General features: G+C 29.6%; 1 protein-coding gene and 1 pseudogene across 1 annotated transcript; both read left to right on the forward strand.

The window, feature by feature from the left end:
- Window positions 1-667: 667 nt before the first annotated feature.
- Window positions 668-2788, forward strand: LOC142320777 (cytochrome c oxidase subunit 2-like; annotated as a pseudogene).
- A 1138-nt stretch (window positions 2789-3926) lies between these two features.
- Window positions 3927-4520, forward strand: LOC142320778 (cytochrome c oxidase subunit 3-like; the record flags this gene model as incomplete). Its single annotated transcript, XM_075358764.1, is given in 1 exon segment — window positions 3927-4520. A coding segment is annotated over 1 exon segment (594 nt), but the record flags the coding sequence as incomplete, so codon positions are not given.
- Window positions 4521-25097: the final 20577 nt, after the last annotated feature.

A 25097-nucleotide genomic window follows, 5' to 3' on the forward strand; every position in this document is an offset into this window, starting at 1 on the left:
AGAAAAATAACATCAATTTTCTAAACCAAATTAATACTCAAACAAATTTAACAAAAACATCCCTAATAATTTCATCATTATCAATAAGAGGTATACCTCCAACTACAGGATTTTTAATAAAATGAATAATTATAAAATCAACAATTTGTATAGCACCAATAATTCCATTAATTATACTAATTTCATCAATTATGTCAACATACATATACTTAAACATAATAATCCCTACAATAACCAAATCAAATAAATAAAAAATAATAAAAAAATAATCAATTATCCCAATTATCTTAAATTTAATAGGAATTCCAATAATAATAATTTTTAAATTAAACTAAAAAGAAGGATTTAAGTTAAAAAAACTATTAACCTTCAAAGTTAAAATTATTATTATAAATAAGCCTTAGCAAGTAACGCACCTCTATATTTGCAATATAGAATCATAATTGAATACAAGACAAATAATGAGAGGTTTAAAACCTTAAATAAATTTACAATCTATCACCTAAATCAGCCATCCCATTCTCAATGAATAAATGAATATTTTCAACAAATCACAAAGATATCGGAACTCTCTATTTTATTTTTGGGCTCTGAGCTAGATTACTGGGAACAATAAGAAGAATAATTATTCGATTAGAATTAATACAACCAGGATCAATAATAAAAAATGACCAAATTTATAACACCATCGTAAGATCACACGCATTCATTATAATTTTCTTTATGGTAATACCAATTATAATTGGGGGATTTGGAAACTGACTAGTCCCTATAATAATTGGTCCACCAGACATGGCATTTCCACGAATAAATAACATAAGATTTTGATTATTACCACCATCAATTACACTTTTAATTGCAAGATCAATTGTGGGCTCAGGATCAGGAACAGGATAAACTGTTTACCCCCCTCTCTCAGCCCAAATTGCACATTCAGGACCTTCAGTAGACTTAACTATTTTTTCTCTTCACATTGCAGGATTAAGATCAATTATAGGAGCAATTAATTTTATTTCAACAACAATAAATATATAACCAAAAGGAATAACTATAGAAAAAATACCCCTTTTCTGTTGATCAGTCCTAATTACAGCAGTTCTACTACTAGTATCATTACCAGTACTAGCTGGAGCAATCACAATACTATTAACAGACCGAAACTTTAATACCTCATTTTTCGACCCCACAGGAGGTGGAGACCCAATCCTATATCAACACTTATTCTGATTCTTTGGACATCCAGAAGTATATATTTTAATCCTTCCAGGATTCAGATTAATCTCCTACATTATTACTAACTAAAGAGGAAAAATAATAACATTCGGTCATATAGGAATAATTTATGCAATGCTAGCAATTGGTATTTTAGGATTTATTGTATGAGCACACTATTTACTGTAGGTATAGATATTAACACAGGAGCATACTTCACCTCCGCAACCATAATTATTGCAGTACCAACAGGAATTAAAATCTTCAGATGAATGGCCACAATACAAGGAATAACAAAAAAAAAATCACCCCAAATGATTTGATCTATAGGATTTGTATTTCTATTCACTATTGGAGGATTAACAGGAGTAATTCTAGCTAACTCTTCAATTGACGTAATTTTACACGATACATACTATGTTGTAGCCCACTTTCATTACGTACTATCAATAGGAGCAGTATTCGCCATTATAGCAAGAATCATTCACTGATTTCCACTAATAACAGGTATAAGAATAAATAAAAAATGATTAAAAATTCAATTTTCAACTATATTTTTTAGGAGTAAACATAACATTCTTCCCACAACACTTTTTAGGTCTAGCAGGAATACCACGACGATATTCAGATTATCCAGATAACTACATGACATGAAACATAATTTCATCCATAGGATCATTAATTTCAATAATCAGAATTATAATATTCATATTTATTATATGAGAAGCTATAGCATTTAAACGAATTACAATTTTTAAAAACAATAAATCATCCTCAATTGAATGATTTTCAATTACACCAACCCCCGAACACTCATTTAATGAATTACCACTAGTATCTAAGCCATTCTAAGAGTGGCAGAAAATTGCCATGAACTTAAAATTCATTAATAAATTAAAAAGTAATTTCCTTAGAAATATCATCATGAATAAAATTTAACATAATAAATGGAGCCAGACCAATTATAGAACAACTATTAAATTTCCATGATCACACCATAATAATTCTATTATCAATTACAGTAATAGTAGCAATTATAATAGCAACAATAACAAAAAATAAATCATCAAATAACATATTAACAGAAAATCAAATAATAGAAACAATCTGAACAACAATGCCAGCAATCATTTTAATTTTTATCGCTATCCCATCAATTAAAACCTTATATCTAATAGAAGAAGTAATTAAACCATCAATTACTATTAAAACAATTGGACATCAATGATACTGATCTTATGAATACTCAGACTCCAAGAAAATAGAATTTGAATCATATATAAAACCACAAAATGACTTATCATCATTTCGACTAATTGAAGTAGATAACCGAATAATTATCCCATTCTCAACACAAATCCGAATAATCGTATCATCATCTGACGTAATCCACTCTTGAACAATTCCATCAATAGGAGTAAAAATAGACGCAATCCCAGGACGGCTTAATCCAATTAGCCTAATAACCAAAAACCCAGGAGTATTTTTCGGACAATGTTCAGAAATCTGCGGAATAAACCACAGATTCATACCAATCACTATAGAAAGAATTAATATAAAATCATTCATTAAATGAATAAAAACATAAAACTAATAAACATTAAGTGACTGAAAGAAAGTAATGGTCTCTTAAACCAAAATATAGTAAACATCGAATACTCTTAATGAAAGAAGCTAGTTTAAAAAAAACATTTAACTGTCAAATAAAAAATACATTTTATGTGCATCTTGATTCCACAAATATCTCCTATTTTATGAAACATAATATTAATAATAACAACAGCTACAATCATAATAAACATAACAAAATTATTCTTTATAACTAATCTAAAACCAAATAAAAAAAAGAAAAATATAAAAAAAAGAAAAATACATATCAACTGAAAATGATAACTAGATTATTCTCAACATTTGTACAAAGAAACTGAGTAATTATAATAAATAATAACAACAATAATTTTACCAAAATGATACTGAACCAAAAAATCTCGAATAAACATAATAAAAATAATAGAAAAAAAACTAATAAATGAATTTAAATTAATAACCCACCAAAAAGAAATTCTAATCATAGTAATATCAATCTTTACATTTATCATAATCAGAAATATAATAGGATTAATTCCTTATGTATTCACATCTACAAGCCATTTAGTAGTATCAATATCAATTGCACTACCAAGCTGAATCATAATTACAACATATAGATGAAAAAACTTTACTAATGAAATATTCAAACATATACTACCAAAAGGAACACCTTCAGCAATTTCACCAATAATAATCCTAATCGAAACCACAGGAAACCTCATTCGACCAATCTCTTTAGCAGTTCGATTAACAGCAAATATAATTGCAGGTCACCTACTAATAACCCTATTAGGGAACACATCATCTATTAAAATCTTAATATTCATTATACCAATTCAAATAACCTTAACAGCATTCGAAACAGCAATTTCAATAAATCAAGCATACGTATTTGCCACACTTGTAACTCTTTATTCTAGAGAAGTACCTTATGAAAAAAAATCATCCATTTCACATAGTAACAAAAAGACCGTGACCAATTATGCTATCAATAAATGTAATAACAATATTAACAGGAACTGTAAAATGAAGCCAAACAAAAGAATTTAACTTAATAATATTAGGATTAACCTTATCAACAATATCAATAATATTATGATGACGAGACGTGAATCACATCGTGAATCACACGAGAAGCAACATTTCAAGGAAATCATACAAATAAAGTAAAATCACTAATAAAAATAGGAATAATTATATTCATTATCTCAGAAATAATATTCTTTGTATCATTATTCTGAATATTCTTTCACTCAAGACTAGCACCATCAATTGAAATTGGAATAAACTGACCACCAAAATCCATTAAACCATTTAATCCATTAGAAGTTCCACTACTAAATACAATTATCTTAATCTCATCAGGAATTACAGTAACATGAGCACATCATAGAATCTTGCTAAATAAACTATCAATATCAAATAAATCATTAATATTAACCATTCTTCTAGGATTATACTTTACATTTCTACAAAAATGAGAATATCAACAATCAACCTTCACGATAGCAGACTCAATTTATGGATCATCATTCTTTCTAACTACAGGATTTCACGGTATTCATGTAATTGTAGGAACGACATTCATTTTAATCTCAATGGTACGATGCATAAAAATACATTTTTCAGCTAGACATCATTTAGGTTTAGAAGCAGCAATCTGATACTGACATTTTGTAGACGTAATCTGATTATTCCTATATCTTTCAATTTACTGATGAGGAAAATAATAATAATCTTTTTAGTACAAAAAGTATAATTAGCCTCCAACTAATAGATTAAAAAAATTAAAAAGATAATCAAAATTACAATAACAATAATTTCACTAAGATCAATCATTATTATAATAATAATATTCACAATATTAATCTCCAAAAAAAATAAAATAAGACGAGAAAAAAACTCACCATTCGAATGCGGATTTTCAAAAATATCATCAACACGAAAATCATTTTCTACTCACTTCTTTTTAATTGCAACAATCTTCTTAATCTTCGATATCGAAATCTCAATAATCATACCAATATTTTCAACAAAAATAATAATTGTAGAAGAATGACTGATTTCATCAACAATTACAATCTTGATCTTAATTATAGGACTAATACATGAATGAAAGATATTATTGTGATATTATGATATGATATTATTATTATGATATTATGATATGATATTATTATTATATTATGATAGTATACTAATACTAGAATGAAGAAATTAAGAAGAATAGTTAAATATAACATTTACTTTGCAAATAAAAATTATTGAATAATCAATTTCTCTTAGAGTAAAGAAGTAAAATTACAATTAATTTCGACTTAATTTTAAGGATAATCCTCATACTCAATTTAACTGAAGCTAAAAAGAAGCTATTCACTGTTAATGAAAAAATTGATTATATCCAGTTAAAAGAATAAAAAGTTAAGGAGCCGCTAACTACCTTTCAAGTGAAATCACTTTATTCTTATTTATATAGTTTAAAAAAACAATACACTTTCAATGTATAAATAAATAAATTTTATAAATGTCCAGAGAAAAATTTCATAATAACAATTTCAATGTTAGGCTTTTAGTTAAGCTATCCGAACAAAAAAAAAATAAATAAAAAAAAAAATAAAATAAAACTTAAGAATATTTAAAGTAAACCTATCAAAAAAAAAACTAACCATCACAAAAATCCAATTAAACAACCTGAAACAAAATATTCTAATCAACCCACATCAACTAATCTATAACTAAAATAACAAAAATTAAAAAACCGATTTAAAAAAAACCTGAAGAATAAAATCTTAAAAACCATATAGAACTAAAAAAATAAAAATAAATTAAACCAAAATAAAAGTATAAAAAACTTAAAACATCAAAAAACAAAAAAACAAATAAAGATAAAGGAATCAACTAAAAAAAAAGGAATCAACTAAAAAAAATAAAAAGACATACAATAATGGAGGCGCCTTAATTGGTAAAATATTCCGGAGGTAAAATAGTCCCCCGTTCGGATCTCCGGGTGGGGACTACTAAGGAAGGGGTCACCAGAAAACTAAAAAATAACATTCTACGAGTCGGAGCGTGGAATGTTAGAAGCCTAAATAAGGTTGGTAGGCTAGAAAATTTAAAAAGGGAAATGGATAGGGTGAATGTGGATATAGTAGGAATTAGTGAGGTTCGGTGGGAAGAGGAAGGCGACTTTTGGTCAGGTGACTTTAGAGTAATTAATTCAGCGTCAAATAATGGGCAGGCAGGAGTAGGTTTCGTGATGAACAAGAAGATAGGTAGGAGAATGGAGTATTTCAAGACGCATAGCGATAGAATCATTGTAATAAGGATAAAATCAAAAGATAAACCAACAATGATTGTTAACGTCTATATGCCTACAAGCGCCCATGATGATGATGAGGTAGAGTGTGTATACGAAGAGATTGATGAAGCAATTAAACACGTAAAAGGAGATGAAAATTTAATAATAGTTGGGGATTGGAATGCAAGCATTGGCAAAAGGCAAGGAAGGAAATATAGTGGGTGAATATGGGCTGGGCAAAAGGAATGAAAGAGGGGACCGACTTATAGAGTTTTGCATGAAGTATAATTTAGTAATTGCCAACAACCAATTTAAAAATCATGATAGAAGAATATACACTTGGAAAAAGCCAGGTGATACTGCAAGGTATCAGATAGATTATATCATGGTTAAGCAAAGATTTAGAAATCAACTCGTTGACTGCAAAACTTACCCTGGAGCAGACATTGATAGCGACCATAATTTGGTGATAATGAAATGTAGATTGGGGTTTAAAAACCTGAAGAAAAGATGTCAGATGAATCGGTGGAATTTAGAGAAGCTTGAGGAAGAGGAGGTAAAGAAGATTTTTGAGGAGGATATCGCAAGAGGTATGAGTAAAAAAGATAAGGTAGAAAATGTAGAAGAAGAATGGGAGAATATTAAAAAGAAAATTCTTATATCAGCAGAAGCAAACTTAGGCGGAATAAACAGAACTGGTAGAAAACCTTGGGTTTCAGAAAAATTAATTTAAATGTCAGGAAAAGATTTTTGAAAGTGTATGTTTGGAGTGTCGCTCTATATGGAAGTGAAACTTGGACAATCGGAGTATCTGAGAAGAAAATATTAGATTCTTTTGAAATGTGGTGCTATAGGAGAATGTTAAAAATCAGATGGGTGGATAAAGTGACAAATGAAGAGGTATTGCGGCAAATAGAGGAAGAAAGAAGCATTTGGAAAAATATAGTTAAAAGAAGAGACAGACTTATATTATAGGCCACATACTAAGGCATCCTGGAATACTAGCTTTAATATTGGAAGGACAGGTAGAAGGGAAAAATTGTGTAGGCAGGCCACGTTTGGAATATGTAAAACAAATTGTTAGGGATGTAGGATGTAGAAGGTATACTGAAATGAAACGACTAGCACTAGATAGGGAATCTTGGAGAGCTGCATCAAACCAGTCAAATGACTGAAGACAAAAAAAAAAATAAAGTTTTACACATCATCAAATTACAATAAACCACCAAATATGTCATTGGCACCTATGAGAAACAGCTGTGAGGTAGACTTTATTTCCTTACAACTTTGTACAATACGAATAACAATGTACAAGATTCAAGATACCTATAGTTACAGAAGAAATCTCAATTTGTTAACCCAAACTCAACAGTCATCCAAATGTTCTGACAGTTAATCTTTGACATTTATATCCAATTGACCTTTTTTTTAAATTCAAGATCTTTAAGAAGTAAATCCTTTTATGAGAAGTATGATGTAAATAAGAGTTAACTTTTGCGTTGAGGTTTCTCCTTCAAGACAGTTGTAAACATTTACATTGCTGCTCGATCTGTTAAAGAAGGTCACAATGACACTAACTGCGAAGAAGGTGAAAAATGTGCGACTGCAGTGGTTCACATATACAGCCCGCTCCTGAAATTGCCCAACCTTTAAAGAAGAAAAGGCAATTCTCAAAATCTGTACTGAGCAGAAGTTATCTTTCCCGGCTGCACGCAGAGAATATAAAAAGATAAAGAATTCACGGAAACTGGTTAAACCAAATGTATCTTTTGCCACCGCTACATCGAAACAAACTCCTACAAATGTTAGTAATCAGCAGTGCGGATCCTACAATGAACTTAAAAAACTTGTTCAGATGCTTTCTGATCAAGTAGCTTCACTTACAGCCACTATCTCAGAGCTGACAGAGATGAATAAAAAGTCTTTCGTCCCAGTTAGTGAATCCAACAGTGTGATTCATACGAAAGTCCCTGTTCCCAAAGTCTTACCGGTACGGGCAGGGACTATCATAGCTGGCAGTAAGCCACCTAATAAGCTCCCCGTAAAGGGAACCCACATAATCACCCCCTCTGGGATGTCTACTGCGGCATCCCATTCAAATAAATCTCCTCCACCATCATCTCATATACTGGAGGATATGGTTGAAGAACTACCCGACCCCAGGACATCGGAGTTCTTTAAAATAAAAAATACAAAAAATAAAAACCGAATCACGTACAACTAATTTTTATATAGTTTCCCAATTTTTTTTTTTTTTTACCTTTATGAACATTATTCAGTGGAATGTTAGAGGTCTTCGGTCCCGCATTGAAGAGTACTGGCGCACGCACTTGATCCACTAATCATATGTTTCCAGGAAACTCATCTCTACAACATGACCCAATAACACTCAGAGGATACTTCTGTGAGAGATACGACTGTCTAGTAGACAGTAGAGAAAGTGGTGGAGTGGCTATTTTCATGGATCAGGAAGGTGGTGAAAGTGGCAATGAAATTTATACAGGCGAGAATTTGAATACAATGGGTACTTATAGAGTTCAGATAAGAATCCGATACTCACTACTTTAGGTGCTGGGAGATGGGTCACTCCTCCTCTCAATGTTACAGACCTGATCGCACTGGTCGTTGTTATAACTGCAGCGGACAAGGCCGTAAGAAAAGATACTGTACGGAGTCTTCAAGGTGCCTGAAATGTAATAAGGCTGACATCAGACTGACAGCGGGGCCTGCAAGAAGACCGACTGATGTAAGTCAATGCAAACCATAGCGCCTTTGGACCGTGCTCACGACGTGATTTGGAGAATGGCCATTGAGGAAAACATTGACTTTCTAGCAGTTTCAGAACCTAATATGAGGAGGGTGACTGCCTACACTTGGGAGGCTGATGCAGCTATTCTGAACGTATCAGGTTGGTATGCACATATGTTGGTTGGTATCATATGTGTATTGGTATATGTTTGTTGGTTGTTGGTTGGTATCAGGTTGGTGTCTCTAGACATAATGGATTTGTTGCTGTGGAGCTGACTGAACATATACTAATATCTGCATATATCTCCCCCAACTCGGGGATGGCAATGTTTTCTGAATTTATAGAAGAACTCGAAGAATTTATAAGAGGACATCACAAACCCATTGTATTAATGGGCAATCTGAATTCTGAATGTCGTGGTTACTGGTTATGATGAAATTTTTTATCATAATAAACATCATTTACCTTAGAGAAAACGTTACCTACAATTTTTAATTCTAATCTTATAAATATAAATATAAGATTTACATAAATTCTTACCAGATATAAAAATATAAATTTTGTAACATTCAACATTTACTAAATGAGAGTTTGATAGTAAATAATATTTATTTATTTTTTGTACTGCGACGTAATATTTAAGTTTGTGCATGGAACATGGAAGCTGAATTTTGCAGCATATCAAAAATGCCATGCCTGACTGGGATTTGATATTAATCACCGATACAGAAATTTTTTTCCATGTACCAAATATACTTATACAAAAATGTAATTATCAAAGCGGTTCTATAGTGAACTTATTATCACAGTTATTAATAAGAAAAATTTTAATAAGCTTAAAAAATAATATAGATCTACTTATTATTAAGACTATTTAACAACAATGTATATGTAAAATTCTTAGTCACAAAGATTTAATTTTTAATTATACTGTTAAAGTTGAGGAATCTTTATCTAATGATTCCAAATATTTCTTTTAAATCTACTAACAAAAATGATGACAGATCTTCTATTTTATGTACTTATGATTTTCTATTCACGGGTTTCATGCCCATTTATCTTAAATAAATAAATAAATAAAGTTAAACATTTACCACACTTACAGAAATTAAAAAAAAATCAAATACCAATTAATTACTCAGCCTTTGCTTGATGATAAAAATGGAAAATTAGCTCTTAACAACAAAGAAAATTGCAAAATTATAGAAAGTACTTCAAAAAATTATTATGTTGTTTGAGTCTAGCAGGTCCATTACTGCCACACACCTCGCAAGCTTATCAGTCGATACGATGTTATATCATTAGATGGTTTACCTAGTTTGATTGGTTTCAGCTATTTTCCATAGATCCAGAAAATATTTATTTTTGAGAACGGATGTAAAGCAATAATAATTAAAACTAGCTAAACAAGAACGTTATGACAATCAAAGTTCACATTGTAGGTAATTTATGAATTAGATGGTATATGAACAATCTCAAAAAAAATATATGCGTATGTGTATGTAGTAGTGGAGATTTATGGGTTGAAGCACAAACTTTATTGAATTGAATTAATGAACTGAGAGTCTCTGTCACTGTGTGACCTGGGTTTGAAATGAATGATTCATATAACAAAATTTCTGTTTAGCCATGGGACTTCCAGCGGGGACTGCATGTGAGGCTAGAGTGATGAGATATATGAGCACCTCATGGGAGGCTAGACCAATCATTACCATCACTGGTAACAAACAGGACGCCCCTAGGGCGCTGTTTTAGGAGATGCAATGTGGTGCTGTTATAATATCTTTGCACACAATCATCCGATTTTCAAAATTCAAATTGAGAATATATATCTTACAAATTATAAACTTATAAAGGTACATATTATACAAAGCTGCAGTAGATGGCAGCACTTTTTCAAATAATGATAATGAATAAATAATTCAAATCCACATAGTACTGTAACACTGACTGGCCAAGTTACATGTATTTAATCTGGTTATATATTTTACTTAATTTTTACTAAATTTGGCATCATATTTTATACATGTAATTTTTAATTTCTATAATTTATATTTTAATTTTTTAAATAACAAATTGTTATATTTTCTTGATAAAACAGTTAAAATAAAAAAATTACAACTGAAGATGTGGGTTTCCACAAAACGTTTTTGTAAAAATATAAAATAAGGTATGTATGTACTTGGATGGATCAATTTGGTTTATAATAATTTGTATATTAGTACAGAGGAATATGGATCTTCAAAAAATTGACTTTAAAAAGATTATATGTATATATATATATATATATATATATATATAAGAAATGTAAAGAATATACACTTCACGAAATGTATGCAGATAACCCAATGCGTTCATTAATTAATTTCACTCCGTGTTATTTTATTACCAAAATAATAAATGAAATACTTAAGATGAAAATTCAATTTACTTAATAAGTATATTATAAAAATGGGTACAACTTACTTAACAAATTAAATAGTTTAATAGTAAATAAAAGTACTAGAATGATAAGTTATGTCATAAATAACATGTACCCTAGTATCCCTATAGATCAAACTATATGAATAATAAGAAATAAACAGAAAATTAATAAAGACCTGAAATGTATAGATATCATTATAAACATCATTAGAAATATATGTAAACAAAACTATTTTGAGTTTAACAACAAATTTTTACACGCCAGATAATACTTTACCAATGGAATTTCCATCATTAGCCGTTATGGCCAAAATTTATTTACAGGAATTTGAAAGTAGAATAGTATATGGTATTACCCACATTTATAAAATTATAAATAACCTATTATGAACCTATTATAAATAATGAACAGTTAATAATTTTAAAAAACTTAATTCTTATAATAATTTAAAATTTACATTCGAAACTGACAAATACAGAAAAATATTTTTTTTAGAAGTTGACAGAAATTCGTAAAAGTAATAAAATTATAACACATGTATATAGGAAACCAACAACTAATAAAATAACTATTAACAAAAATTCAAATCATGCTTGGGCGCATAAAATTAATAATAAATTTACAAACATGTTAAATAGAGCATACATTACACACATAATAATAAAAAAAAACTAGATTAAAGTTATTACAATAAAAAATGGATATAACATGTCATTAATTGATAATAGTTATAAAAAGCAAAATTTAAAATCTAATAATAAAACCATGTTGATACCTATAAATAATAAAAGTGTTGATGAAAATATTTATATAAAATATTGCTACACTAACAACAATATTGAAAATTTGGTTAATGTCTAAAATGATAAAAAAAATAAAATAGCTTATAGACCGTACAATCGCATAATAAATGATTTAAAAATCCATAATAATGATAATGATCTCAATAGCTTGTGTGGTATCTACAAAATAACATGCAACGATTGCAACAAAATTTATATTGAAAAACTAGTAGATCCTTTAGGGAAAGGTTTGCAGAACATTTTAGTAAAAAAACAAATTAGGTTTCTCCAATCTTGCTAATCAATATTAATCTTAATTAATAAATGATTTGATTAATGTACAGACAGAATATCAAAACCGCCTTAGATAACCACACATTTATATAATTTAAATAAAAATTCAACATATTTTAGTACAGAATTGTATGTGTGACTACTCACATATAATAAACATTTTTAATCTTTTTAACTATTATGACTACATGTTTTATTAACTGATGAGGGAAACCCTCAAAAGCGTTTTTATATAATAACAACATGCTTAAGGTGAGGCATTATTGAATTCTGTACTCTTGGTGGTAAACTTTTTATACTTTTGTCTTTGACATAATCAGTACAGAGGGGAAATACGGACAAATACAATAACAAAAAAAACTGATTTTTCTAAGTTTATATATATATATATATATTGTTTGTGTGTTGTTAATGCATCATGCGAGAACCAACTGAACAATTACTTTCAAATTTGCAGGACACATTCATGTTATCCCAAAGAAGCTTTTAAACTATCACCCGAGGCCCTAACTCCCTTGTAAGAACTTAACTTCGCTTCCAAGATGGGTGAAGTTATGAATTAAAGATATTCATTAAGGAAAAAATAAACTAATCCTTTTACTTCATTATTATATTTCTGCCCTTGCAAAGAAATAAGTTAAGAATTTTTAATCGTCAAAGGTGTGTGTACTTTAGTTACTACAGTTCCCATTATTCTAACTATTGTAATTTAGTTCCTTTTTCTGATTTCTGTAAAGCCTGAATACTGTAACTATTATTTATCAGTATTATTCTCATTACCATGAGAATAACATACAGTGCGGGAGTCTAGGATATGGAGTCATCTGGGTAGATGAAAATGGCAACCGAAGCAAAATCTGCAGATGTCCAGGACACCAGTCCCCCTGAAAAATTGGGAATGGCAATTGAAGCGATGTCTGCAGCCATGAGGTACCTTGAGGTGCCCCCGAGTTTGCTCTGGGATTCGCATGGGCTGACCTGAGCCTCGAATGGTCCAGGTTCTGGTTAGACAGCTAGTCTCTTATAAGAGACCTAACATGTGTTTAATCCCTTTAGGCAACCAAGTTACAGGGTTACAAAAATTAGAAAAAGTTTTAAATGATTATTTTTAAATATAAACTTTTAATAACATTATAATACTGTACAAATACAAAACCCTTAACTTTTCCTAATGTAAATACAGAATTAAATTTTTTATTTTCATTTCAATAATAAAATTATATGTCACAACTCTGTTGAATCTGCATCGGGTTAGGTTTTTATTACTGACTTGATAAATATTCAAATATGACAAGCGATTACAAATAACAACCGTTTACCCAGAGCTTATTAAAATGAGGACTCTATCAAAACTTTAAAATACACGCATTTCAGATATCACTTAAGTTTAAAAACAACACTTTTGCCCTCAAACGTTAACCGTTTATCTTTCACACACAACTTATTAAGTCGATATTAATTAAATAGAAAGAGAATTAAAAACAATTTTTTTTATAACAGAACACACACGTGCATGCATACACACACAGAAATGAAATTAACAAGAGATTAACCCATGTTTGTTATAATATCCAATAATTACAAATACTTACATGACCGGGATAAAATTCCATCTCTTCTTCTGTCTTCACAGTGTGTAAATCATTTATTTCAAGTTCAATGATTTTCATGTTAAGATTAATCTGCGATGAAAATTCATCATTTAATGAGTCTTTTTTTATTCTGAATGTAACTTAATAATACCATTATATAATTATATTATGTCATCATAAAATAAATTGGTAATAATAAAACAGATTATACGATAAAAAAAGATGTGTTTAAAGTATATACAAATTTTGTATAAAAACACATGAAATAATGTTAAGGTAAATATTTAAAAATAAAAATCACAAAATGATAATTCTAAATTTAGAGGGCACTATTGAAAATTAATACATGTTGATCGGAATCCAGCTAAATTGAGATTTTTTTTTAATTAGTATTATTTAAAAATTCATCAACAACAGAAAGTTGTTTCCATAAAAAAAAAAGTTTAATTGTATTTTAAATTAATTGCTGGAAGATTTTTCAAATGATTCAGGAATTCAGAAGCACACAAAGGCCCCTTTCTTGTAATCTGAAGTACCATGTCAAGTTATGCGAAAACAGTACTGTTGTATGGTTCAGTTTAGGTGGATATTGCTATTTTTTTAAAAATAGGTGACATTTGTTTTTAGTAAAGATTGCACATCCATAAATATAAACACAAGAATATTTAATTTCACTTATAAACACCAGTTAATAATCAGACAGCCCAATTTTCTATCTTAAAAGCTCAATCTGACTTTGAGGGGGTGCCAAGATTTGATATTAAACTTTATAGAGGAAATATGTAGACATAATAAACATTTCCTACAAACTTCATACTTCCCATTGACTGCAAAAACAAATTAATCTCTACCAGTTGGTATATAGATCAAGAATAAAGGATTGAACGAAAACGACGGCAATTGTTTTATTTTGTCATAAACATAAAATTGATCATTATTACAAAAAAAAAAAAAAAAAGATTGTTAACATTTAAAAACTACCCAGAGTAGAGTGACCCATTTTTCTTCTTTATTGATAATAACCATGATGACTATAACAACACATGCCAAGTCTATTGACTTTTGAATGCGCATCATCCTTCTAAATAATTGTTATGATTTTTCTCTTCAACAAAAATTGTTGTCATTGATCTGTGTCGTATTACATATACATGTTTTACACCAAATTAATGTTCGATTTCAACAGTATGATAGTACAGAGGACTTTAAATTTGGACGGTATAATAACATTATACAAAATGTATATTCAAAAAATTGTCATTTAAATGTTCTTTTTTTTTAAATTTCTGTATAAAATTCCCATGACCTGGTAACTTGGTTGCCCAAAGGAATTAAGCACGGATTAGGTCTCTTAAAAGAGATAGTAAGTGTCAACAAGTATTGCTTTGTCGAAGTGAAGGTTAATTCCAAGAATATGTATTAAATTTATCCCAATACCATCCAAAAGGATTTTTAATTTGAAAGTTGTTTAAAAAAAACTTCCAGATTGTTGGCATGCAGATATAAGAAATATGACGAGTGAAAAATCACATATACAATCAGACAGCATAAAATTATTTTATTCTGTCTTTAATAAATGAGTAGAATTTTTACTTTTGCATAACTAAATGCTAATTCTCTTATAACATCATATCAGTAGATTAGCTTGCTACCTGTACTTTAAAAGGTTTTCAAAGAAATTTGTACAAAAGATTGAAACCTTTTTACGACAAAACATTTGCCTACCGGTTCGGCTTTCAAACAGATCATAGTACCGTCCAACAGATTCATCAAATTTTCCCTAATATTCAGACAGCTTCAGACAAAAAGTCTGCTCTGCTTGTTCTTCTTGATATTTGCCAAGTCTTAACAAGTGTAACATGCTGGCCTTTATAAAATTAATCGACATCTACATTATCAGTTCCTTTTTAAGTAATAGATATTTTGAGATTACATTCGAGACTGAATTATCTCTAATATTTTCCCTAACTGTAGGCACTGCTCAAGGAAGTGTATTCTACATGCACTTCCAATATGCTTGTTCTCACAACACTACAATAGCATATTTTAAGCGATTTGCTTTGTAGTGTGTAAAAGTAATTCACAAGTTCACAGCACCTTCAAACAGAGTTAAACAACATTGAAGCGTGGCAGAAGTTGTGACAAATAAAGTCTAATGAAAATTAAAAGTACACATTAAGTTATGCATTTTCAAAGCAGCAACTTAAGTGTTCACCAAAGCATTTTAGTGAATACCAAAATGCTTTGGTATTTACCTCGTCAAAAGGCTCACATTTGGAAAAAAAGGAACAACTGAATACTACTAAATTTTGTCAAATGTACTGGATTCTAAATTGAAACTCAAAATTATCTCTGAACAAGATTATTATTTACAAAGCCATCGAAAATTTGATCTGGACTTACTGCAGAAATATTAACAGGATCTAATATAATTATGTTATGTATACAATACAAAGTTTTACACATCATCACATTGCAATAAACCACCTAATAATGTCATTGGCACCGATGAGAAACAACTGTGAGGTAGACTTTATTTCCTTACAACTTTGTACAATACGAATAACAATGTACACGATTCAAGATACCTATAGTTACAGAAGAAATCTCAATTTGTTAACCAAAACTCAACAGTCATCCAAATGTTCTGACAGTTAATCTTTGACATTTATATCCAATTTACCTTTTTTTTAAAATTCAAGATCTTCAAGAAGTAAATCCTTTTATGAGAAGTATGATGTAAATAAGAGTTAACTTTTGCCGTTGAGGTTTCTCCTTCAAGACAGTTGTAAACATTTATTCACCTCATTTATTCATTGTCCTGAACAAACGGATTACAGGCATCTACTTGCATTAAAAAAAAAAGTTTATACAGTTGTTATTTATTTCAACCACATTCTAAAATATGTTAATACGATTTTAAAAAATAAACCACCTAATAATGTCATTTGGAACCAATGAGAAACAGCTGTGAGGTAGACTTATTTCCTTACTCAGTTACTGTCATGTCATAACTGCTTTACATCTTATCTGTACCAGCGAGTACGATTTGTTCTCGTATCGTGATGTCCTTGATGATGTCAAGCAGATGATCTTTGTGTGTGTTAAGTAGACAAATCCTAGGTGTTGTTGAGCGAACCACCAGGTTAGTCTAGTGGTGAATGTGTCTTCCCAAATCAGCTGATTTGGAAGTCGAGAGTTCCAGCGTTCAAGTCCTAGTAAAGGCAGTTACTTTTAAACGGATTTGAATACTAGATCGAAGATACAGGTGTTCTTTGGTGGTTGGGTTTCAATTAACCATGCATCTCAGATATGGTCTACCTGAGACTGTACAAGACTACACTTCATTTACACTCATACATATCATCCTCAGAAATAATACCTGATGATGAGGAATAAGAAAATAAAAGATGTTGTTGAGTAGCCTTTGGTATAGGAGTTCATTAAATGGTACTCCCAGAAGTGAAAGGTGTTTTAGTGGTGTTATTTGTGATTTTGGTAATGTAAAGTGTTAGATTACGTAAAATGAGTGGTTCTTAAGAATCATACGAGTGGGCGTAATTTACTTTTGTAAATTAGTGAGTAATTGAGTAATCACATTTTCAGTGAAGTGTACTTCAACTGTTATAGTGTTTTTACATTAGAGTGGCCAGTTAGATTCGGCAGGATTGTTACTGTCAGTTTTTATAGTGTACAGCTGTGGCAATATTCTAAACAGGTATTGCCAATTGGAATATTTTCTAAGTCTAAGGTGAGCTATAAGGGGAAATTCCTTCTTTTTATTTTCAGTTATCTCCGGACCCCCTGACTTCCCACAAATCATATCCCAGATTTTGGTTTATACATTTTCCGACCCCCCTGCCCCCCCAAATAGTGAAAGTGGGTACTCAAATTGTCAGATTTTTTGTGTAGTCAGTTTCTGAACTCGGTTTGTTAAAAATAATTTTTTGTAAAAATTTATAAACATTTAAAGTTTATGGAGCCACAGAATTCATTTCTAGCTGCAACGACAGAAAGCGTTCTTCAGTGATGTCTAGGAAGGCGTCTGATGACAAAAAAGAATAAGTCCAACCAATGGATGTTGCCTCTGGCAGTAAAGATACAGAGACGGTGGTCACTGGTATAGATGTTAAAGGGAAATCGTCTGAGGTAAATGGTGTTAAGGCAGCTGACAAGCAATCAGGCAAGTGTGTTCGTTGAAATGGATATAGTTAAGTTGACTCCTGGACAGGAAGACCGTAGAGGACGGTTAGTGGTAGAAGGGAGACGGTCAGGCTACATGTTAGGTTGAGTAGGAGCATTCGAACAGAGCGGATGTGTTGTTTCTTTGCTCCATGTTTTTTAGAATTTTTATTGGTTTTTCAGTTTGCACTATTGGAACTGTTGGTGAATATATTAGTTCATGTGTTTTAAAGAAAATAAAGTACTATACTGTGTAAGAAATATGAAATAAACTGATCAAATAATAGTGCCCAAATGAAAATGTTTATATGAATGAAAGATATGTAAAGTAATTTTATCAGTTCTTTTCTCACATGATTACTGTAATTTATACATAATGTACAATACGCTCATATAAAAACATCAGTCGCAATTAAGTGAACTTTTATGCTGTAGGCCTGTACTTTTTATTAATAATTACAAATTTAATTTTCTTTTGTGTATCAGTATTGTGCCTCTAAAATAAAAATCACAAATTTTTCCAGAGGGATGACGAATTATTGAACGGGATGAATTAACGGGTAACTAACAATCGGGGTCCTATTGTAATTCTAACCTAATTGAAAACTTCAACAGTCTACTGCAAAACTGTCAACTATCCACTGTTCTTATTTATTAGTATCGTAGAATATGAAAATAAGTATTATTATTTTCAATAAATAGAAAGATAATCGTTGAACTTATGCAATGTTATCCAACCTAATGTTTTTTATCGTATACGTAATTACTGTTAAATGTTTTTGAGTATTTAAATTATAAATTCAGTAATTATTGCAATTATATTATTTAAATAATCAAAACATTTATGTTAATTGGTCGAGGTTAGCGAGCTTAGGTTAATTTATATCTATAACTATAGACAGCAAACCTTTGGATTATTGTCAATATCGCCCGATATAACCATTATATTATAAATATAATTTAACGAATTAACCTACGCTCACTAACTTAGACTAATTAATACAGTAATGTTTTAAGAAATGTTTTACATTGTAGAGCAATTAACCTTACAGCATTAGTAATGACAAATTCATCATAAAAAAAAAATCAACTTAAATTCTATTAATTTATGTTGGAATGGTATAAAATTACTTACTTAAGTCAGATAAACAAAAGTGAACACCACCAAATAAATAATACTTATATTATAATATAAACCGCTCCCTCACAACGGTCTTAGACAAACGTTCACACCATGATGAAAGTAACAAGGTGTAGCATTGCACACAGTATTCGGCGCGCATGCGTATACGCTCGTCCCAAAATCTCATTTTCTACCGGGTTATTTGAACATATAAGTAAGGGATTTTGGGACAAAAGTATTCAGTCGTACAAAAATTTTACAAAATTTTAAATACATGATAATGATTAAACGAGCTAACAATAGAATATTTATGAATGATTATTTACTTTCAATATGAATTAGTATTATTTGGCACTGATAAAGTCGTAATATTTATTAAAAATAACAAAAAGTTTTTTTAATAATCCTTAATAAAAATAAATATTTTATACAAGTCTATTGATTCTTAAGAGTATTGAAATCGATTGTTAATTAAGATAAAATTCAAAATAATGAATGAAAACTTAAACAAACAAACAGGGGACACATCTTATGAAGTGCAACTGACACAAAGTCTTTGTGTAGAGAGTGGCTCTATGGTAACGACTCCTTTTGCTATTCCTGGGGTTTGGTATCGAATCATCGATTTTTTTTTACTAATATTATTTTCCATTTATTATAAGAAACTATTTAATGCTGTTAAAATGGAAAATCAACTAAATGGGAGATAACTTATTTCAAAATTTTATAACTAAAGATCTGATATTATTTATTTTGGTCGATCTTTGGAATTGATCATTTTTTAGTTTAATTAAAAATATTATCGCAAAACAATTTTTGAAAGAAATTGCTTTTAATAATCTAATTTACACGGGAAAATGAGATATTACTTATTTTTTTACGGGTACCAAAATGAATATTACTTTATAATACTGAAATAAAAATAAAATAAAAAGTTGTTGTTTAGTGAAAAATAATTTTATATTCGATAACATATTTTTCTAACGAGTCAAATGAAATGCAAGGGATTTTCTAGGTAAACCATTTTAAACCACGTGCAATAAAGAGAACAATTGCAAAAGGGTCGGTTTTGGTTTTTATGTTAATGAAAACTTATTTATTTTCTATTTCATATAAAACGTTTCCATTATATTTTCATTTTGAATTAAAATAATTAAAGTTAATTATTTTCTGAACCGCTCTGTATCTAATAGTACATTAATAATTAATTCAAGGTAAATTGTTTATTAAGAAAAATTATTAGAAATTATTATATCGTTAAGAAATAAACGAAATTAATCATTCAGATCATAATTCTCGACTCCACATACAGTTAATTAAATTTTATATAAAATAAACAAAAAACCTACACTCCATATTTATTTGGAAGTGCGTGTACATGCACACGTGAGTATGGCACTTCCTATTTATAAATATTAGAGTAAAAATCCACAATTCGACGCCAATTTTCATATACGTCAATAAATTTTATTCTTTTATGTTTCAAAAGTTTTTTTTTTTTTTATAATTCTGCCTTTAATCACATTGATGTCTTGCTTCTGTTTGTGGGCCAACCGCATAAACGAATTTAAATATCATGGCGGGAAAAGGATTTTGGGACGAGCCACTGCGCAACGCTGGGTGTGCGACACCTTGTTACTTTCATCATGGAATATTTGTTGGTCCTCAAATAAGAGATCGGTGAAAGATGATGTATTTAACTCGATGTTAAATAATGTAGAAAGTGCAGCTTGGGCTTCATTTAAAGACATTTACAAAAATGTTTTCGGCAAACAAAAATTCAACAATTACCACAATGTTGTTAATTAACTTCTTACTTCACATCATTGCTTCATTATAATAGTAAATTTCCTTCTTAATAGTTAACTTCTGTTTTTTACTTAAAACAAAAGAATATTCCATAATAATTTTACTTTAAGAGGGATTTACTTTCTTTTACTTTAAGATAAAGAGAATTATTATTGACTGTTCCATAGGTCTTAATTATTAAGAGATATGGGATGTAATACATCTTTGAAGATACATTTCCTCCATTCACATCTGGATTTTTTGCTGGATAACCATGGAGATGTAAGTGATGAACACAGTGAACATTTTCACCAAAACAATTACGTGATGGAAAGTCATTATAAAGGGAAATGGAATACTAACATGCTAGCCGATTACTGTTAGACATTAATTCAGGATGTGCCTGATGCTATTTATACAAGAAAAGCATCAGCAAAATTATTCTAACGCAGGTATGCCGTGCAAAATTATACATTTTAACAATATTTTCCCTTAATTCTATCGAAGCATTAATTATTTAAAAAAAAAATTGTATTTACAGATCTGTAATATACACAAAAAAGCAATTCAAGAAGTGGTATCGCACTTAGAGAAACATTAAAACAATCTTTTTTGTCTATCGCTGTTATTATTACCTTGGAATATTCTGTCGTTATTTACAAACAGTGCAACTGTAAATAATTAATGTAAAACAGGTTCAAAAACTCGCATTAATATTTTGTACAATTAAGAAAATTAATTGTACGTCATTAGTTACTTTTAGTAGAGGACCGTGGTGCAAAATAGCATCATTTCATTATTCGCAGAAGCCAATCGGTAGACCGATCAAATTATGTCTCTTAGTTTGTATTGTCGGTCTGAAATTTATTATTGAATATATTATAGAAAAAAAACACATTGACATTTATTTTATTTGCATCAAATTAGGTTGTACAGATTAGATAGGTATCTGTTATTCTTTTGTCTGATTATTTCTCAATAAACATTTATTGTAATATTTAGTAGCGTTAATTTACTATTTTTATATAGCTATCTTATATATACATTCACAGATAAGTCATATATAAGTCATTCACAGATTCCTGGATATATATTTATAAGTAGACTGAAATACTTATTTAATAACATTAAGTTAGCATTATTGTAACATAAATATGCTCTAAATCAGCAGACAGAATATGTTCTATTCCCGATCGACTTATAATAAAGTATTATTATAAGTTAACTTGTTTTACCATTCCCTCTTTCCTAAACTGCTCTTAAATTCTCTATGACAGTGTCTAGGGACTCTTAGTTTCTTTTATAGAAGGTTGCAAACAAAACCGGTCTAAGGTATCTGTCTGGTAAACCTAACCTTGTTCTAAAATTTAGAATATAAATCCCGTCTAATTCAACTTCTGATATATGACCATATCTTATTTTAATATTTAATAATCTTACTTTTTATTCAGTAATTGTGCCTACATATCATTTTTTTTTTGTCCAGTCATTTGACTGGTTTGATGCAGCTCTCCAAGATTCCCTATCTAATGCCAGTCGTTTCATTTCGATATACCCCCTACATCCTACATCCCTAACAATTTGTTTTACATATTCCAAACGTTGCCTGCCTACACAATTTTTCCCTTCTACCTGTCCTTCCAATATTAAAGCGACTATTCCAGGATGCCTTAGTATGTGGCCTATAAGTCTGTCTCTTCTTTTAGCTATATTTTTCAAAACGCTTCTTTCTTCATCTATTTGCCGCAACACCTATTCATTTGTCGCTTTATCCACCCGTCTGATTTTTAACATTCTCCTATAGCACCGCATTTCAAAAGCTTTTAATCTTTTCTTCTCGGATACTCCGATCGTCCAAGTTCCACTTCCATATAAAGCGACAATCCAAACATATACTTTCAAAAATCATCATAATATATCACAATTCTTCAGTATTATAAAAAATATATTTACTCGGCTACTTTGTTATAATATTAGTAAAATTACAGTAGTATATTCAACGGAATAGAAATTTTTCCCAAGATATAACACGGGCTTTTTTGCTCACACTAAACAGATCCTAAAGCATTTACAATCAGAAGATCTGTTTTATTTTAAATGCAGATAAAATAATCATTCGATAAAGAGAATGCCGATTCGATAAAGAGAAATTGTCTAGTGAGAAATTATGAATTTTTATACACAAAGTCTGTAATTTATTATTTACAAATTTTTAATCTATCTTATAACACGATATTTATTTTTATTTTTAAGAAACACACATATTTTGATTTATTCTATTTTGAATGCAGAAACTTTATAAACATACTTTTGTTTTAAAAATCATCTACTATTATTAAATGAAAATTTATATTTTTAATGATTCAACATGCATTAGCATTTAGAATGGAAAGTTTATTTTAAGTAATTTTGCGCAATAACTAGATCAATTTAATTCTTTTTATACTTTAATATATCATAGGAAATATGCTTAGTATCAGGAGAAAAAATCTAAATGTTGGAAAGCAGGTGACTTGTGCAATTTTAAGTTCAGCAGCGTTTTATCACAGTAGTCTAACCGATCAGCAACCGGTTCTGTGAATCATCGATACATGCTCAGATGCTAATCCATTCTCTCAAGAGGTTGAGTTAAGGTTACACTTTTTTGAAGAGAGTTTGGAGATAAATTACCATGGTATGACAATACTTAAATGCATTCATATAACGCTCGGCTGAATTTATTTTTAAATGGAAATATGGTCACTATAAAGAGACTATACTACATTTTCTATGCTATAAGTCATTTGAATGATGGATGTCACCTTACAAAAAACACTATCAGTCATCTTCAACACCAGAATCACAGTTCGATTCGACTCTAATGACCATTAAGGTTAGTTTACGGTTCATTCCTAACCTTAACCCTAATCTCCCAACACAGAACAGATCAGTAAACTGAACAAATCTCAATAACTCCAAAAACTGATTACTAATCGACTATTACTAGCATGGTGTGGACTTACGGGTCACCCGCTATCCAAACATGCTTTCAGACATTTAGATCCTAAACATCTTCTACGGTAAAATGAAAAAAACTGAAGTTGATCAATCGCTCAGAATTACCATATTTTACAACAAAAATTTCTTGAATTTAAATAATTTTAGTTATGCAATTTAATACCATCAGTAGTCAAAACAATCATATACATTAAGAAAAAGCAATAATTACAATAGTTTTATGAAACTATCTTTCTTCAACACGTAGAGAACTCCAAAAGCCAGCACTTTCTAGTTTGGACAAACGGTTAATTATTATGGAAAATGCTTACAATTTTATAAGTTATTACATTCATAAAAGGCGTGGCATCAGACAAACTGTAAAAGTGATTCTAATTGTAATGACATTAGAAGTTCACCTGATATATACATACAAAATAGAAAATCTAATGTAACGTTAACTTAAATCAAGAAGATAAATAGTAACGATTAAATTTATACCAACCACACCACAAAAAAAGTCAAGCAAATAATTTTTAAGTCGGTAAGTGAATAAATATATAATTTAAACACAATAAAATATACATAAACTTATATTTAAAAAAGAGAGAAAAAAGATTTTAAGATATCTTAAAATTTATTTAATCATGCAATAAAATCACTTATTTAATAACTAATTAAAGCAATTATGTGTTATAAAAGTAAACAATATTAAGTAAATTAAATAAAATTATTAAAACAATTTACGTAACGTACTCACCCACAATAACAACAGTCTAATGTAAAAACAAATACGCAGGGTAGAGCCGAGCGATGAACCTGGACGCCGAATCTCATCACAGTCAAATGGACGAGTATACGGCCCGTAATACTTTAATATACGTTAAATGTTATAATAAAATTATAGCTAATAAATATATATTGGAAGATTTTATTTATTAAAATAATACTTTATTTATAAGTAAGTTAATTAGCATTCAATTTGACTGAATTTAAAATGATTTTAGAAAGACAAGTTTCCATACAACATGCACCCATCTCGTTATCGCTACCAAGTCCCGTCAAAGGATTTTTTGTTTCAAAAAA

Source organism: Lycorma delicatula, chromosome 3 (assembly GCF_047948215.1).
Source record: "Lycorma delicatula isolate Av1 chromosome 3, ASM4794821v1, whole genome shotgun sequence".
NCBI classification, from domain to species: domain Eukaryota; kingdom Metazoa; phylum Arthropoda; class Insecta; order Hemiptera; family Fulgoridae; genus Lycorma; species Lycorma delicatula.